Raw genomic sequence first — 18,430 nt, forward strand, 5'->3', positions numbered from 1 at the left:
CCATGTTAGCTACTAAAACGGAAGTAGTTGCTTTTGAATATTTTAGGTGGTGTCTCTGATCTCTTCCTTTTTTTACAAAAAAAATCGACAAATTCCATACTTCTATATATATATTTATATTTGTCAAAAAAGCCTTTTATAGTATTTTCAAAAATTTCCAAATTTAACGTTCCCGAATTATTCCAAGAGCCCCCTGGGAATAAATCCACCTCCTCCAGTCCGGGCAGAGAAGTCCTGGGAAAGAGTTGGATCACGGAAGTCACGGAAGTAGTCAAAAAGATAAAGTTACGCGGAAAAATTGTTGAAGGGCCCAAGATTTCGGAAAAAATATGGCACAAATTTCTCTCCTGTAAGGAATATCCGAAGAAAAATCGAACCGAAAAAGAAGGTCGTTCAAAGTCGTTCACTCAGCGAGTTCATGAAAATCGATCAACACGTTTTTTTTCCACGATGCTTATCTTTTTGACGGCTGTGGTAGTGACCTCCCTTTTGGCGGTCTTTGTACTCGGAGCTATAACTTTCCTCGTCAAATATCGCTCCTTGGCTGAATTCAGGAAAATTCCGGGTCCACGACCGAATATTTTATTTGGTAATGCATGGGAGCTACCAAGTACCTCCGAAGGTCAGTTCAGGTTTGTTTACATGCGTTCCCTGAATAGCATATAACCTTATTGAATTCTGCAGTTACGTACATGTACGCCATTAAGGAATTTACATTTAAGCTTAATGTATTTGACACTTTACACACAGCGCCGGACGAATAAATTTAAGCAAATTACCTAAAATGTCGGGTATTATTTTCCCATATCGTTGTACGATCTGTTTTGGTCCCTGCGTCTTGCTCAATTAACTCTGCATCTTTTATTGTTTGCTATCCGTCGGGTGCTTCTATGAAATACACTAAGCTTAAATGTGAATGGAACACCTTGCCACTGGCTCTAGCTAGTTGAGTCGCATTCTGTTTTGTCTTTCCAAGATAAACTGGAAAAATCGGGATTGTACTAAAAGATGGAACGCCGGAATGCCGGAATACTAAAATTACTAAAACCCGGAAAGCATGAAAAATAAATAAATTAAAAAATAAATAAATATAAATAAAAACCTCGGATTTTAGGATCCCCAAAAAATGTTCTACCCGATTACCAATGCTTATTAATACAGTAGTATTCAAAGAATTGATGAGACACTGAATCGAAACATTCCAAAACTCATTTTTAAGTGCTCACCTCTTTTTTCCAGGCTTTTAAGACTGCTGCTAAACACAAAACAATGATTACTTAGCTGGTATTTAATACTTTGTATATCTTAAACATAATAAACAAAAAGAAACAAGTCTTAAATAAAGAATGTAACAACACTTATCTCGCAGAAGCGTCCATTTTCCCAACACTGTATAGCCTGTTCCAGGCTCCTAGAGAGACGCGCGAAGTAGAGGTCGAGGGGACGAAAACGAGGGGGGCTGGGGGAGAGAAAAAGAGGGAAAGAGGGAAAGCCTCTACTTTCCCTCTTTTTCTCTCCCCCAGCCCCCCTCGTTTTCATCCCCTCGCCCTCTCCTTCGCGGGACTCTCTAGGAGCCTGGAACAGGCTAAACACTGTACCACTACATGTGACTTTGATAAATACATTATCATAATTACATTTTGGCGGGAAACATCACCTTAATGTTTGTCACCCGGAAATAAAGGATCGTCACAAAATATTAGATGATTTCTTAAAACACATCATAATCATCATATCAGTTAAATTAGATAAGTATCACTGCAAAAGGTTCTAACCAATTAAAGATAGTCATTTTTTTTTTGCAGGTGGGATTGTGGGTGGGTGGGTGACTGGGGGAATTTTCCTGTTTGAATTGAAGTATGTTATGGGTTTTAGAAATACAGGTTTTTATTAATTAATTAATTCATTCATTCATTCATTTCTTTATTTATTTATTTTTAAGTTATTATTATATTTTTCATGCGTTCCACGTTTTAGTAATTTTGTGTTCTGGGTTTTAGTATTACGGCATTCCGGCATTCTGGCGTTCCATGCTTTTAAGTACAACCCGAAAAATCGATCTTGATGTAGAATTGTGATTTTACAATAGTAGATATGAAGTAGACTCAACCTTGACCTGAATTCCTAATTTCTTTTCTTTCTGATTACTGGGTCATTTAAATAAGGTTTTTATTTCAGTTTTCATGACACAGTAGCTATTTAGTAAAGCTGATGATGGACCATTTTATATTTGGCTGGTCTGTGGGGGGGGGGGGGGGGGGCTGGGTCAACTAAAAAAATGATTATTGCAAAGCCATGGCCATGGAACTGAGCAAGCGTATGCACCAAAAATAATTATACTTTGTAATAAATTGGTCTGTCCCTAAAATGAGATGCTCTTTTATACATGTATGTATTATATATTTCAATGAACTGCGAAATCAAGGAAATAGTATTTTGTAGAAGTCACTTATAAGCATCATCCTGGGTAGAGGTTTGGGGCAGGTGGTGGGGGTAGGGATTTGTAGTTGTGGAGGACAAATCAGTTAGACTTTCATGAATTCCCAGTGACCGGTAATGCCTTGTGGTGAAATGCTGTTGGATAGCACAAGGCTGTGCGAGGTTAGATGTCAAAGATATATAACAGCCAAAGTAGGAAGGGGTGTGGGACTAAGTGGCTATAATATTACTGTCAGCTCAAATAATATTTTAAAACAATTGTTGAGAATATTCATATTCCTCCCATGGAAGGAACATTACACAACATATTCCTGTACAGCACCACTTTAAGCTGCTAATTAAATTAATATGTTAACTACACTTAGTAATTTGTACTTGATTGTGATATATTGAGTATCTGATCATATTTGTACTTTCAACTCTGAAAAATCCCTTTAGTGATTCAGTGGTCTCATAAACTGTTTTCTTAATGTAACAATTTTTTTAGTGTTGACCAGTGTATATAATAAATTTGTGTAATTTAATTTGCTATAATAATTGTAAGGTAGTTTAATAAAGCAATTTCTGTCAGAGTAGGGGGCTAATCAACATATTAGGCACCTTATGTGTCACAGATGACAGATGATAATATAAAAATTGCATGCTATCAGGGCTGTCAACTCTCCTGGATAATCCGGGAATCTCAAGATTTTGAACCGTATCTCCCGGTCTCCAGATTTATGTCTTTAATCTCCAGATTTTGAGCCGTGTCTTGTGGTATCCAGATTTATGTCTGTAATCTCCCGGATAATTGACGAAGTTAGCTGTTTGTCGTAGACAAGGAAATCTGAAATGGTTTAGCGTTGTTTTTGGTACTGTTTAATGTACAGTTAATGTCATTCTTTCTTTTTGTCATCCTAGCCCGCCTAGATTAGCTTTGCTACCTGCAGCGCCAAGAAATTGTTCATGCAAATTTATACAAACACCTAATAAAGTTGAAGTTAAAGTTGAAGCTGTCAATGCAGCGGTGAGTGAGTCTCCCAACCCCCAGCCCTGCTCTCGAAAATTGTAAGGAATGCATGTATGTCTTAATTCCTTCTTTTGAACTCAAACTATAGGCATGCTAAAACAAGTCTTGCAGTGGGCTAGCGAGCATTGGAATGAGGGATTATATTGCATTTGGCTTGGACCAGGACATCCTTACCTGCTAACATTCAAACCAGAATTAGCAGAGGTGTGTTTTTGTTTTTTTGTTAAAAAATATAAATTTGTATCATTGTTTATCCTTCCTTCAAGGGTGGAGTAGCCCTCCTACGCAGTTATATCTACAGTATTATCATGATCACTGACTGCACAGTGCATGTTGTCCTGTGCAAACATCAGCTTGAACCCAGGTAAAAATTACATTAGGAGCAGTCCACAGAACAACAGAATGCCAAACTATGGATGCTGATAACTGAATAAAAATGTTATTTTCAAATTATACTTGAGATTAATGAGAATGCTGTAAAGTTCCTTGGTTGAATTAAGTTTCAGTATTCTTGGTTCTGTGTTATAATTTTTTATTGTTCATGCATGCAGTGTTTTGTTCCTGCATGGATAGTTGTCGATTTTTTCCTTCTTTTCAGTATGTGCATCCTATTGTTCATATGTTGTGGTCCAATGTTATCCTTGGTTTAAGTTTTATTTTCCATTCTTTCAAATTCATTATCAGACATTACCATACCCAAACTCAATTGTTATACATTGCCATACACAAACTCATTATCATAGTACATTACCATACCCAAGAACAATAGATTGAAGGTCAGAACCACAAAACATATGCAGCCATACTATTAAATGAAACTGGCAGGACTTAACCCCAAATGGTTTAGTAAAGAAGTATCAAGTCTTCAAATTATGCAAATTGTACCATGTAGTGTGTAGTTGTGGTGGAAGGAGGGTTCACATTGAATTGAAGCTGTTGATCTGTGTTCCCAAACCTTTCAGTCGACCCTTAATTTCCTTTTTCGCTTGACTGCCTTATTGTCCTTGTCCCAAATAATTTACACAATATGTCTCCCACTTCTTGCCCATTGAATGGCAGCTGGTCCTAAAAATATCTTTTTCAGATTATCTTGAACAGCCCGAAACACATAAGGAAATCTCCAGATTATAATAGGATGATTCCATGGCTTGGAACAGGTGAGTTCCTGCAGCTTCACTTTAATTCCCTGACAGTGTGCTCCTTCCCTCCTCCTATCCTTTCCTCCCTCCCTCCCTCTCTCCCTTCCTTCCTTCCTTCCTTCCTCCTCCCCACTCCCTTCCTTCCTTCCTCCCTTGCTTGCTTCCTCCTTCCTTCCTTTTTCCCTCTCTCCCTCCTTCCCTCCCTCACTTCCTTCCTTCCTCCCTCCTATCCTTCCTCCCTCCCTTCCTGCCTCCCTCACTTCCTTCCTCCCTCCCTTCCTGCCTCCCTCCCTTACTTCCTTCCAGCCTCCCTCCCTTCTTTCCTTCCTCCCTTCCTAATCCTCCCTCCCTCCCTCCCACCCTCCCTTCCTTTCCTCCTCTCCCTCCCTCTTTGTCTTTCCAAATCGTCCAACCCTTGTTTTTCCTTAGCCTATTTTCTCTTTTCCCCTCTTCCCTCCCTCTCTAATTCCCATCCTTTCCTTTCCTTCTCTTTTCGTTCCTCCTCTCTCTCTTCCTCCATCCTTCCCTCTATCCTTTCCTTCCTTCCTTCCTTCCTTCCTTCCTTCCTTCCTTCCTTCCTTCCTTCCTTCCTTCCTTCCTTCCTTCCTTCCTTCCTTCCTTCCTTCCTTCCTTCCTTCCTTCCTTCCTTCCTACCTTCCTTTCTTCCTTTCTTCCCTCTTCTTCCTCCAACTCTTTTCTTCCCCAAAACTCCAACCCTTAATTTTCCTTACCCTATTTTTTGTCCTTTTCCAACTCTTCCCTCCTTCTCTCATTCCCGTCCTTTCCCTTTCCTTTCCTTTCTCCCCTCATCCCTCCCTTCATGCCTTCCCCTTTCCCCTCTTCCTTTCTCCTTACTCCCCTACTGCCAGTTTCCCTTCTTCTTTTCATTGCCTTTCGTCTTTATTATTTCCTCTCCCCTCCCTCCCTCCCTCCCTCCCTCCTTCCTCCTGTCTGTTGTTACTTCGTACAGTGCTACCTTTCCATTCATTTCCTGCATTCTTAACCCCCCCTCCCCCTCCCGTTCTTCAATCCATTCGGTCTTCCTTACGTATTCTCTTCTTAAGATAGCACTCAGCTTTATGTTTAGCAGTAAGGTTTTTTTTTTCTTTGTGTCTTACTCTTATGTTTGCCTTGCATCTGATGCTTGTCCTGGTAAGCAAAGGCTTATTAATAAGGTAAGCTATGCCGAGGGAATAAAAAGAAATTAATGTGTAATAATAGAAAAAAAAAAAAAAACAGAAATAAATAAAACATTTTGCCACTTTTCAAATAATTACAGAAATAAAGCCAAATGTAATACCACTATGCATTTGTTTATTGGCTCTGCAAATCCATGGTTGCTTGCCCTTTGAACAAACTTCTGGAAATTCTGGATGAAGAATCAACTTGGACATAAATTGTTTGGACTTTGGGTAAAAAAAGGGTCAGTTAGTTTGGGAAAAAATTCCTTGGAGACCCAAGGGCAGCTAGTCGGGAGGAAGGGATTTTCGTGGGCGACAGTTTACAACAAGAAAAAGAGAGCTCTCCCGTTGTTGTTGTTGTTGTTGTAAACTTTCGTCCATGAAAATCCCTTTCTCCCGACTAGCTGCCCCTGGGTCCCCGAGGATGGGAAAAATACGTGGGATGTAAATAAAACGTTGAACGTTTTTAGTGCAGTTTATCAATTTTTATTTCAGGAAAATAATCTGTGCGGAACCTCAAATTATTTTAAATTTCCCCTTTTGTAGAACTTTGAGTCTTTCTGTTTCTTCACGTTCAATTTCATCACTCTTTCGGCGACTTTTCGTCTAATTTCAATATAATAAAACTAGTTAGAATTCAAAAGCAAGCCTCATCATAAGACTATCATGCATATACTCAGCAACAAAACAGAGCTAAGGGAATTGGTTTCTAAAGAAACTGCATGTTGTGCTGGGTCGTTTGGGAATCGGAATAAGTATTTGGTTTAATAAAGTAATTTGGCCACTGATAAAGAGATTCGAGTGCTGACATTTCGAGCGTTAGCGCTTCGTCAGAGCAAACCAAGGAATCGTTGGTTGTGTGCGGTTTATATTTTGAGCAGTTGAGCTACGCTATAGGTGGAAGCGTTTTAGATGTAAGAAAAGAAGATTGACGGATTAACTCAAAATGCGGCATTTCACTGGAATATTATTCTAATGGTTGTTCATCGGAAAATCCAGCAGATTGTGGATATTTTCCAACTGGTGAATTCGATTCATGGATCGAGTTGAAAGCGGGTGTCATTGGCAATGGCAGGATTCATGAAGCTCTTGGAAGCTTTCCCCAGTAGTTATACCTCCCTGGGCTCTTTTAAACCATTTTTGAAGAATACGCATAAGTCTTCTTTAATGACCGTTTTTGATAAATTATGGACCTGGTCTGTTCGTGGTCCACTCCACGGGATTGTTCATGTCACCACACATAGAATAATTTTTAGATTGTCTTATTTTTGTATATATTTAAAAAAAAAAAGTTAATCCCTTGGGTGGGTGCCTCGCAAGGATACGGTGTCCCGTTTGTGCCTTTCCCTTTTGGGCAACCTTTTTCATATTTTATTATGTATTTTATCTATACCATTCATATCTGTATGTAATGCCCAATAAAGTTTGATAGAAGCTAAAACGAATCCTAAGAATTGTTTCTAAAGCTTTACCTAACATCTTACAAAACATTTCGTCGTAGTGATGGCTCCAAGTGGAGGACTCGAAGGAAGTTGATAACTCCAACGTTCCATTTTCGAATTTTGAACGATTTTATACAAGTGTTTGAAGAGCAAGCGGCGATACTAGTCTCACACCTTGAGGTACAAAAATTAGCTAGGATGATTAATTAGGGGTAGCAGAGAGCAGGGATGGCGCAGCGGATGTCGGAGCGCTCGCCTCCCACCAATGTGGCCCGGGTTCGATTCTTGGACTAGGGACCCGTTTCTTGAAAGTCCCGGTAACTTACCGGGCCCGATAAGTATATTTTTGAATGTTTTTTTTATTTTTCGCCGATTACACAGTGATTACAGACATGGTACTTGGCCAATCGTTTCACAGAATTATAAGAATTTAAAATTTGGTATTCAAAGCTAACAGAAATTGACTTCTGTTAAGAAACATTTATCACCAAAGACACTTATCGGGCCCAGTAAATTACCGGGACTTTCGAGAAACGGGCCCCAGCATCATATGTGGGTTGAATTTGTCGCTGGTTCTTGTTCTTGCTCCGAGAGGTTTTCCTCTGGGTACTCCGGTTTTTCCCACTCCTCAAAAAACCCACGCTTCCAAATTCAAATTCGATCTGGATAGTGTCCCCAATTAGTGCCCTGCGGTTGTTCTTTCACCAGGAGCACTAAGCTAGAACATGAAAGCATCGTTCTTAGCATGTCGTCTGTTATCCCAGATCGTTTTGTTGAATTTTAAAGGCATAGTTGCATCTGGTTCAACAGTATGATCTGTTCGCTTGCGTTACCTGACAGTTTAAGTCTTTAAAAGTTTGGGAAACGGGACTTTATTTCCCGAATTTACGAGCTGTTGTAAGTTGACTTTACGAAATGCTAGCTAACGTTTATATTTGCCCCTCCTTAAACGAAAGAAATTAGTTTTCAAGTGTTACGAATTTTGAGCTGACAACTTGCCAAAGGAAACTTTGGATCTTTTTTGTTTTTTTAACTAAATCCGAAGTTCTGAGGTGAAGTGAACGGTTGGGTGCCTCTGTTTAACATACAAGGCCCGGACTACAGTTTAGAGTTCCGCCCATTCCCCCTGGGAGTATGTTTTAGAATTGCTCGAAAAATAACCCATTTTACAGTGTAAGCAACGGCGTTTAAGTTTAGAATGAGAAAGAAAAATTCATGGTCGTGTGTCCATGTTGTTCTTAAGACTTTTGATCTGGTCATTTCCTATTTGTTTTGTCGGGGACGTCAAAGAAATGTGCTGAAATTTGAAATGCACTTGCAGTCACTGTTTCAACCATTAAACCTTGGTTTGTATGTTTTTTAACGTCTTTATCGTCACCGTCATGTATGGTAACCTAAAAAGAGGTTTCCAAAAAGACAAAAATTGGCATAATCATATAATTTTGTATCACTTTTAAACTGAAAGCGAATACGAAAATGCTTAGTGTTGACGGAAACCTCTCTGAAAACGCTTTTTAAACCTCCTTTTCCAAATAAAGGTGTGTCGAGATTTGTGCTTTCATGCAAGGCGCAGGGCCTCATTCATCTTCATCACCTATCGTGCACGTACTGTTCTGAAATTTTGGTCAGGCATGCAAAAACTGTACGTAGTAACCGATTTAAAGCATTTTACACTAGTTTACAAAATAAAAGTAATACTAAATGGATCAATTATTTAAACTGCACCCAAATCTTAGTCCCGTTACCCACATTCCTTCTGCGTCATTTATTTCAACAGAAGAAAGTCGACAAAGGTGTCTTCAACATCATGCCCTACATTTCGCTGTGTACTTTGGATGTCATTTGCAGTAAGTAAATTATCTCAATAAGCTATCTGAAACCAATGGTCACGCTATACAGTTCCGCGGTAATATTGGCCAGTACCTCACGCATGCGCACAGCCATATCACCCGGGCAGTGGCAGCCATGGTCAGCTGTTTCGGCCTTATTAGCCTCATCAGCATGGCATAGCCGTACTACGGAGCTGTGTAGTATGGCCATTGCTTTCAAATGGTAAATTATCTCCACTGTTGAACTGTTAAAGGAGATTGTTAATTTGACAATTGACGCCTTGACGACACAAAACACTTCTAAGCTTAGACAACAGGGCCGAGTTTCTCGAAGCATGGTTAGCGCTAACCATTGGTTGAGAGGTATTAAAACCTATAGGTTGTCATGGTATTTAACCCGTGTTAGCGCTAACCATGCTTCGAGCAACTGGGCCCAGGACGGCTCAGTGAGGAGAGAAGACGACGTCAAACTGTTATTGTATGGCAGGCGTACCACCTAATAATGCAGTCATGTTTGTAAACTAATGTACCTTGCCTCCTGTTTGTTGTTGTTGTTTTTCGGATTATTATTATTATCATTATCGTTATCGTTATCGTTATCGTTATTATTATTATTATTATTATTATTATTATTATTATCATTATTATCATTATCATTATCATTATCATTATCGTTATCGTTATCGTTATCGTTATCGTTATTATTATTATAATTATTATTATAATTATTATTATCATTATCATTATCATTATCATTATCATTACCGTTATCGTTATCGTTATCGTTATCGTTATCGTTATTGTTATCGTTATCGTTATCGTTATTATTATAATTATTATTATTATGAGAGTTGTAAAAACTTATGTATGCCATAAGATTATACATAGACCGGTGACGAATTTTGGTATATATTTGTTTGCTTCTCAGTCACTTCAATGGACGCATCGCCTAACGCCCAAGGAAATAACAATTCTCCTTATGTGAATGCCGTCTTGAGGTAAAACATGTTGATGTTGCATGGCACTGGTCTTGAAATTGCTGTTCCTGCTAATTGAGTAATACTCTTTTTATTGCTGGAAATCGTTTAGCTCTAGCTATAGAGCGGTTTCCAATTGACTGTCGTAAACCAAAACCAAAGTAATTACTCTGGCCAATCACAACAGATGTAAACGAGCCAATCAGAATTCGAAGCAACACATGTAACTGGCGCCAACCGCGGGAAAACGTGTGTGGCCAAAACACGATTGTTTCTGGTTTTGCTTCCCATTGGTTGAGAAAGTGGCGCGAGGGTCGTTAAACAATCACAGAGCGTAGTAAAGCAAAACCAAAGCAAACGCGAAATTATTTTCGACGCTCAATTGAAAACCGCTCTAAGTTTCACACTTAGAGAACTGGTCATAACAGGTTTGTTCGAAAATGACTCACTTTGTCTGGGGTGGGGAGGGGGGAGGGGGTGTGTTCTAGAAGACACCATCTATCTCATTAATATTACCAACAAAATTTTATTGGCTTTGAGTTGCCGGACACAGAAATATTCAACTAATTTCAACTAGCAAGAGTCAGTATTAATAGATAAACAAGAAAAGTGTGGTTTGAATCTTATTGTCATTTTTTGGCTGCTGGTAAGAGGTAATATGGAATAACGACGCCATCTTTTGAGGTTGAGGAAGGAGGGTGCAGGTATAGGCCACCGCTTCCTTTTTCTGTGGTTTGGTGGTTCCTGTTCGAGTATAGTAGTTTTGACCACTTTCCTTATTAGTCATATGATTTGTTGACGCTAGAGCCGGGGTTACCTCCAGTCCATCTATTAGAGAGGTTAAGAATGACGTTTACGGCAAACGGCAAACGTGAGGTATGACCACGTGACCATGTTTATCCTGTATTTGCCGCTTGCTGTTTTCAGTTTCTCTGTCTAATTGAGTAGTCAAACGCCAGAATTAGTTTGCACTATTCTCATCTTTGTACTCTTTATTTTCAAGAAAACATAAACGCGAATCTCACGTTTGCCGTTTGCCGTAAACGCTTTTCTTAATCTCTCTAATGTTTATTCTTCCCCTCAACCGAGTTTAAGTTGAATTCGTTTAAATACTCTACTATTAACATGCTAGATTTCTTCGTTATCCACCGAAATATTATCATTAAGGACGGCTAATACAGAAGTTGTTATCAACGGGAATGGACTCTTGTAGTGTTTTATAGCGTTTTAATCGTCGATAACGTACTGGTCCACAGCGTTTTTCACCTGTATTGATTTCTCGCGTCGTCGAATCCTAATGGGCCATTTCTGAATTGCTGTGAACCTCATTATGAAAGCGAGACTAAGTGCAAAAGCTTTGCAAACTTTGCACGTAGCCTCGCTTTCATGATGAGGTTCATAGCAACTCGGAAATGGCCTATTAGCAAACCGTATCAACCACGTTTTATGTACATGCTTTTCAACTGGTCACGTGATGAGCTCCTCACGCCATAAAAAGGACAACCTAATGTTCATTGTCGAAAAAATGTCAACTATACGATTCTCACAGAAGGGCTATCTGAGTCCTTATTGAAAATTGGGGATAAGCACGCATCTTTCAGAGATAATTAAGCAACAAAAATTCTAAAAAAAGGTTAAAATACAAAATAATATGTATGGTATTTTTCCGAAATTGATGCTTAATGATCTCTGGAATATGTGTTGTAACCCCTAATTTTCTTTTTGGATTCCAATAACTCCTGCGAAGACCTGCTTTTCCGGCGTAGTTATAAACCGCGCAAAAAATACTTTGTTTGAGCAGGCATCGCCATTACGAAACCCGACTTTCTCGGACCATCTGAGGTGCGCAGAACAAAAGCGCAGTAGCTTAAGGAGACATCCTCCAACCCCTCCACTTTCTATGTTAGAAAGCACAAGAGAATTACTTTAAAACTTAGCCGTACCAATGGTCAGAGCGTTGGTCAGTTGGTCTGTATGTGTAACTTAATTGGCCTTCGGTGTCAGAAGTATCATTGCGCTCAGGCAAAGGCTAGTGATACGTAATTCATTAGTACTATCGTTCAGTAGGTTGTGTGGTAATTTTGTTTGTTTGTTTGTTTGTTTTTGTTTTTTCATTAGGATTACCGCGTTGATTCATAAGCGTCAGCGGTCACCCTGGTTGTGGAATGATACCGTGTATAGTTGGGCACCTTCAGGAAGAGAGCACGATAAATGCCTAAAGATCCTTCACGACTTTACAAACAAGGTAACAAGTTTCCGTTTTTTTCTTTTTTTCCAAATTCGCTCCCGCCCTCTCTCAGTATTCTACGGTGTCAACACCTGCGTTCTCTTTTCGCTTCTTCCTTCCTTCCTTCCTTCCGTCCTTCCTTCCTTCCTTCCTTCCTTCCTGCCTGCCTGCCTGCCTGCCTGCCTGCCTGCCTTCCTGCCTTCCTTCCTTCCTTCCTTCCCTCCTTCCTTCCTTCCTTCCTTCCTGGATTCATGCATGTATCCTGTCTGCCTCTCCCTGTCATTTCGCTCCATCATCTCTTCATCCTTACCTCTCATCCATCCACCCACTCTCCATTCCTCCTTCCGGCTTTCCTTGCTCTTTCCCTCTCCCCTCCCTTCCCTTCCATTCCCTCCTTCCCTCCCTCCTTCCCTCCCTCCTTCCCTCCCTCCTTCCCTCCCTCCTTCCTTCCCTCCCTTCTTCTTTCCTTCCTCCCTCCCTTCCTTTCTCCATTCCTTCTTTGCGTTCTTCCTTTCTAACCTCCAGAATTGTTAAGCCCATAGTTTGGTAAACAGATGCCAATATTTCCAATGTCAATTTTTCTCTCCAGGTTATTGATGAACGAATTGCAGAAAGAGCAGCCAATAAAACCGATCCGCAAGATGACCAAATAGAAACGCAGAATAGAGAGGAAGATGAATTTAAGAAAAAGAAGCGTCTTGCGTTCTTGGATCTGTTACTAGACGCTTATGATAACGGCGAAATTTCGCGAGAAGGAGTCAGAGAAGAAGTAGATACGTTTATGTTCGAGGTTAGAGTTAACACTGAATAAAAGCCCTTACATGTGGCATTGCACATTTGAGGTATTGGGTTAGGACCTGTAGCATCGCTAAAAGGCAACAAACAGCCCGGATCGATTTTTTGGTAGTCCCTACTTTGGGTGGGCGGAGTGAGATCACACTTGTACTATATAAGGCGGGAGGCAGAGGCGTCTTCTATATGTTAACGTTCAATCTCATTTCTCTGGTTCCTTGGTAATAGACCCTTCTCCAAAATGGCAGCAACAGATGTGAATGAGTTAAAATTGAACTGAATGAGAAACTGATACCAGCACTGGAGAGAGCACCTTTAGTTTACTAACCTTGCACATTTTCAGCATATTAGGTGTCATATCAGCTTAGGAAATGTAAGATGAAATTTGAAAAAATTTACAGACGATTGTATAACCCATACAAACGTCTGTGAATTTTTCATTTTTCAACTTACATTTTCTCAGCTGATATTACACCTGATATGCTGAAACTTTGCAGGGTTACTGAAGTAGACGTGCTCTTTCTAGTGCTGGTTTACGTTTCTAATTTTTACTTATTTGAATTTTCGGCCGCCATTTTGGAGAAGGGTCTATTCTGATACTAGCTGCAATGGAGGAAAAGTGGCACCAGATGCTACCTCGAATCATTTCATTACTCCGTGACTGACTGTTAGGGAAACTGGCAATCTCAGTGGCTTCATAATGGCGTTCTAATTTTCGGTAGAGTACTTGGGGCGTGTGCAAGGAAGATTACCGAACTGACAAACCTACTAGCTCGAAATAAACCATTTTTACTCAATTTTGTTTGTCGAATACAAATATTTTGGTTTAATCAACTCAGTTTATAAGGAAATTTTGCCACCGTAGAGATTCGAAAGCTGTCGTTTCGAGCGGTAGCCCTTCCTCTGAACGAATGGTAAAAGATTACAACGAGGATAGAAATCCTCCTGTCACTAACAATCAAAGCGAAGATCTCGGTTGAAACCATTTACAGTTTTAAGGACGGTGCCTGCTTTTGTTCCTGCGCATACGTTCTGCGCATCTCGAGATACTCGGGTTTCCTATGGGTGGTGCCTACTAACACCGGGATATTATATTTTTGCGCGGTTTAAAACTATGCGGAGAAAGCAGAACTTAGCAAGTGCCCTTGGTATCCAAAAAGAAATTTGGGGTAACCATGCATTTTTTAGAGAAAATAAAACTTCAATTTGGAAAAAAAAACCCCTCATACATTGCTTTATATTTTAGTGTTTTTTAGAATAATTGTTGCTTAATTATCTCTACAAAATGCATGGTTGCGCCCAATTTTCTTTTCGAATTCCAATAGCTTTCCCCGCATAGTCGTAAACCACACAAAAAATACTTCCTTATTAGAAGGCACTGCACCGTCCTTAAATTAATTGTCCACCCATTTCCCGAAGTGGCTTCAACCACTGTTGATGTTAATCAATCGATTTGTGTTATTTATTTTACCAATAGGGTCACGACACCACAGCAGCCGGCATCACGTGGGCTTTGTATTTTCTTGGCCGTCATCCCGAGATACAACAAAAAGTTCATGAAGAAGTGGACCACTTTTTTGGTGAGAGTGTTTTGTCAAATGTTACTTATACTATGAAATAAATACTATAAATAATGGTCAATAAATCTGTAAAGGGCTTAGTTTCTATTTTTCAAAGATGTTAACCACAGATTGAGGATATAAAACATTTTTGTTAATTTAAAATTCAGTGGAATAAAGATGTAAAGCTACGGTGTTAATTTTAGATTAAAAGGGCTACGCGCAATTACTGTCAATTAACAAAGGTAAATATATACGAAATATAAAAAGGACGTTTCAAAAACACCAACATCTTGGGCCAGTTATTTAAACACAGTCTAACTTAGGCCGCGGCTTAAGACAACCAGTGGGCCCTCAAATTTGTTGATAAGTGGTTTATTTTAAGTAAATAAATAGTTTGCTAGTCTGGGATGCAAGCCTTCTTGTTACCCTCAGCAGCAGACAATGTTTAGATATGACTGTTGGCAAAATTGAAAATGGGTTAGAGCGTGTGGTTTTGTTAAACACCGTTTGAACTGCTTTTTAATAAGCGACCCCTTAAGTTACGTTAAAAAAATTGTCAACTGTATTTGGTATCTATCATTCTGTAAGGTCCTGTGGTTAGTTCTAAGTGGTGGAACACCATTGCAGCTGTGTACGCAACTTGAGTAGCTTCGAATTTAAGACAGCCTAAAATAACGAGATCCGAACCAAACACCACCGCGAAACCATTGCAGTACTCTACCAACTGAGCCATCGAATCAACTCAGGGAGCTGGTCATTTTGTGAAGTGAAATGTATGAGATTCGTGTATTTAAACTGCGGTTTGAATATATGAATTTAGTATACTTCACTTCCGATGCTATTTCTGTTTGGTTTTGCATTACTACGCTTTCTGATTGGTTGATAAAACTCGCGCCACTTTCCGGCTCAACCAATAAGATGTAAAGCCAAAACCAATCGTGACTCGCTGGCACGTGTTTTCCCGCCCTTGGCGCCGATTACATGTATTTGCTTTGAATTCTGATTGGTTCGTTGCAGTTTCTGCACCTGCTGTGATTGGCCAGAGTAATTACTTTGGTTTTGGTTTGACGACACTGGATTGAAAACCGCTCTAGTCCTTTCAGAACCAGTGATAACGATAAAACAAAAACGTTTTCTTTGTTGAATCGCTTTGCAGATCAGCGTCCAAAGACACTCACAGCGGATGATTTGAAAGAACTGCGTAACTTGGAATGTGTCATTAAGGTAAAAGAAAAAAAAAGACTTTTTTGAGTCACGGACGGAAGCCCGGAGTTATTTTTTGTATCAATGACACTTGAATTGAAATCCAAGACGCCCTCACTCGTTTAGTTTCCTTTTCATTTCTGAGTTATTTTTTTATTTATTTATTTTTTTTTTTCAGGAAGCTCAGCGTGTGTTTCCATCTGTGCCACATTTTGCCAGAACAACTACTGAAGACTGCCAGTTAGGTAATTACGGTTGGTTCTTGTTTTTGTCTTATATTGTCTTTATAATTCTAATTCGTTTTAATGACGGTGCACGTGCCTATATATACAGCTACTAATAAGAAAATATTTTTGTGTGGTTTATGACTATGCGGGGAAAGCAGAACTTATCAAGTGCTATTGAAATCCAAAAAGAAAATTGGGGTAACCGCGCATTTTTTAGAGACAGCGAAGCAACAATTATTCTAAAAAAAAAAACAGTAAAATACAAATTACTATATGGCGTTTTTTTTTTTTTTTTTTTCCAAATTGAAGCTTTATTATCTCTGAAAAATGCATGGTTGCCTCCAATTTTCTTTTTGGGTACCAAGAGCTCTTGCTAAGTTCTGCTTTCTCCACATAGTTTTAAGCCGCACAAAAATATCCCTGTATTAGTAGGCCCCACTCATAGGAAACCCGAGTATCTCGAGATGCGCCGTAACAAAAGTAGGCACCGTCCTTAATAATTCATCGCATCGAACTTAATAAGGAATATCTAAACTTGATTTGCAGGCCCGTATTTTGCTCCAAAAGGCACAACAGTAGGGGTATCTCCAATTGCACTGCACAGAAACCCAGACGTGTGGCCAGCACCCCTAAAGTTCGATCCAGATCGTTTCCTTCCTGAGAACAGTCAAGGACGCCACCCATTCGCGTTTCTTCCGTTCTCAGCAGGACCAAGGAATTGTATCGGTAGGTTTTCAACTGATCGTGGTTAAAAATGTAGTAAATCCCCTAGAATGATTGACTGAGTGACTGACTCGCTGATTGATCAATTGATTGATCGATCGATCAATTGATTGTTTGGTAGCTTTCTTGCTTGATGGACTGGTTTTCAGACCAACTGTCTGGCTGACAGGCAGACCGACAAGCAAATTAAATGACTGGTGGCTTACTGACCTATGACTAACCGACTGACTGCATCAACTCAGAATGACAGTCGGACAAAATGGCCGACGAACTTAAAACGACTAACAGGGCAATTGTATGACTGACTGTCCAGGGGGCTGACCGACAGGCTGACTGACTGACTGACTGACTGCCTGCCTGCCTGCTTGGCCGGTTGGCTGGCTGAATGGAAGAATTACTGACAGGCTGGACAAATAGATCGTTTCATTGAATTTTTGACTGAATAAGTGATTAACTTTGACTGATTGATACATTGATGAATTGATGGATTGATCCATTGATTGATCGATCTGTTGATTGATTGATTGATTGATTGATTGATTGATTGATTGATTGATTGATTGATTGATTGATAACTTTATTGAACACGGCATCCCCGCCCAGTTATAAAAATATCTGTTTCTGTTTTGTGTTTGTTGGTTCGTTTGTTGTTGCGGTGTTTGTTGTACTAGTTGTTTTAACCAGGGAAAATCGTGTGGGAAACAGACGTTTTTCTGCTGTAAACTAAGCAATGTTCCGTGTTGGCGTACAAAGGAAAGACTAAAGCGTTACTTTTCCTTGATTTTCACGTTTTCTCTATCGTTGTTTAGGTCAACGGTTTGCTCTTCTGGAAGAGAAAATCGTCTTGTCTTATATTCTGCGCAGTTTTAACGTCGAGTCCAAGCAGACCTTTGATGAACTCTTGCCATGCGCCGAGCTGATCACCAGGCCTAAGGAAGGGATATTTGTCACTTTAGTGGGGAGACAGTAGATTGAAGAAAAGCAGATGATTTAAACGCCTGAAAGACACGTGATTGAAGAATTTATTTATCACTGATTACTTGCCAAAAACAACTATCTGTTCGTCACATTTAGATGAGATATTCTAATATTCGTTAGGGATATACTTGTGGACTCAAAAGAGATCACTAAAAAGGAAATATGTCACTTTAGTAAAACGACAGTAGAGCGAAAATGAAAAAATATGAAGTAGCGCGAACGAAGATAGACTATTTAATTTTAGTCTGAATTGATCAACAGACCCAAAAAGAGATGTTTGGAGTGTCATACCAGTCTCTATCAGTTCTTCTTTTTGATCGCCGTCATCCCCCTTGTAACAGCTTCTTGATGGCTTTGTTTTCGTAACTCTTTTAAAAGAAGTGAGGAAAAATAGTAATAATAATAATAATAATAATAATAATAATAATAATAGTAATAATAATAATAATAATAATAATAATAATAATAATAATAATAATAATAATAATAATAATAATAATAATAATAACTGTGATACCATTTGAGATTTCTGAAGAATAGGAAACCCTGCAGCTTAAATTTATAGATAATAAAATTTGAAGTGATTTTCAACATGTCTGTAATGGCAAAATCTTTGAGTAATAATAAGCATCAATAGCCAGTGTAATACGTCAGGCATAGGTGAAGCATGAGTGGGGGAAAGGCGCATGCGTGCCGCAAAGA

The 18,430-nt window shown here is 39.3% G+C and overlaps 1 protein-coding gene across 2 annotated transcripts; it reads left to right on the plus strand.

Annotated features, from left to right (window-relative positions):
- Positions 1 to 254: 254 nt before the first annotated feature.
- Positions 255 to 18,119, plus strand: LOC146485305 (cytochrome P450 4V2-like). Of its 2 annotated transcripts, none has more exons than XM_085103657.1 (14): positions 255 to 622; positions 3,537 to 3,652; positions 4,533 to 4,605; positions 5,750 to 5,762; positions 7,270 to 7,390; positions 8,988 to 9,057; positions 9,968 to 10,037; positions 12,135 to 12,261; positions 12,833 to 13,033; positions 14,513 to 14,615; positions 15,754 to 15,821; positions 15,979 to 16,045; positions 16,574 to 16,753; positions 17,560 to 18,119. In XM_085103657.1, exons 1-14 carry the CDS (start codon positions 451 to 453, stop codon positions 17,718 to 17,720), a joined length of 1,542 nt encoding a protein of 513 aa, XP_084959783.1. In that variant the 5' UTR covers positions 255 to 450; the 3' UTR covers positions 17,721 to 18,119. The 2 variants fall into 2 exon arrangements, with proteins under 2 accessions (XP_084959783.1, XP_084959784.1); XM_085103658.1 differs by having other exon boundaries at positions 257 to 622; positions 5,745 to 5,762.
- Positions 18,120 to 18,430: the final 311 nt, after the last annotated feature.

Source organism: Pavona decussata, unplaced genomic scaffold (assembly GCF_977016875.1).
Source record: "Pavona decussata unplaced genomic scaffold, jaPavDecu1.1 SCAFFOLD_27, whole genome shotgun sequence".
NCBI lineage: Eukaryota > Metazoa > Cnidaria > Anthozoa > Scleractinia > Agariciidae > Pavona > Pavona decussata.

What these genes read in the sequence shown, in the direction of transcription:
- LOC146485305 (XM_085103657.1), top strand. Translation starts at nt 451, where the DNA reads ATGCTTATCTTTTTGACGGCTGTGGTAGTGACCTCCCTTTTGGCGGTC. An exon ending in TAGATACGTTTATGTTCGAG is followed by an intron (nt 13,034 to 14,512) that starts GTTAGAGTTAAC and finishes TTTTACCAATAG; the next exon opens with GGTCACGACACCACAGCAGC. An exon ending in TACTGAAGACTGCCAGTTAG is followed by an intron (nt 16,046 to 16,573) that starts GTAATTACGGTT and finishes CTTGATTTGCAG; the next exon opens with GCCCGTATTTTGCTCCAAAA.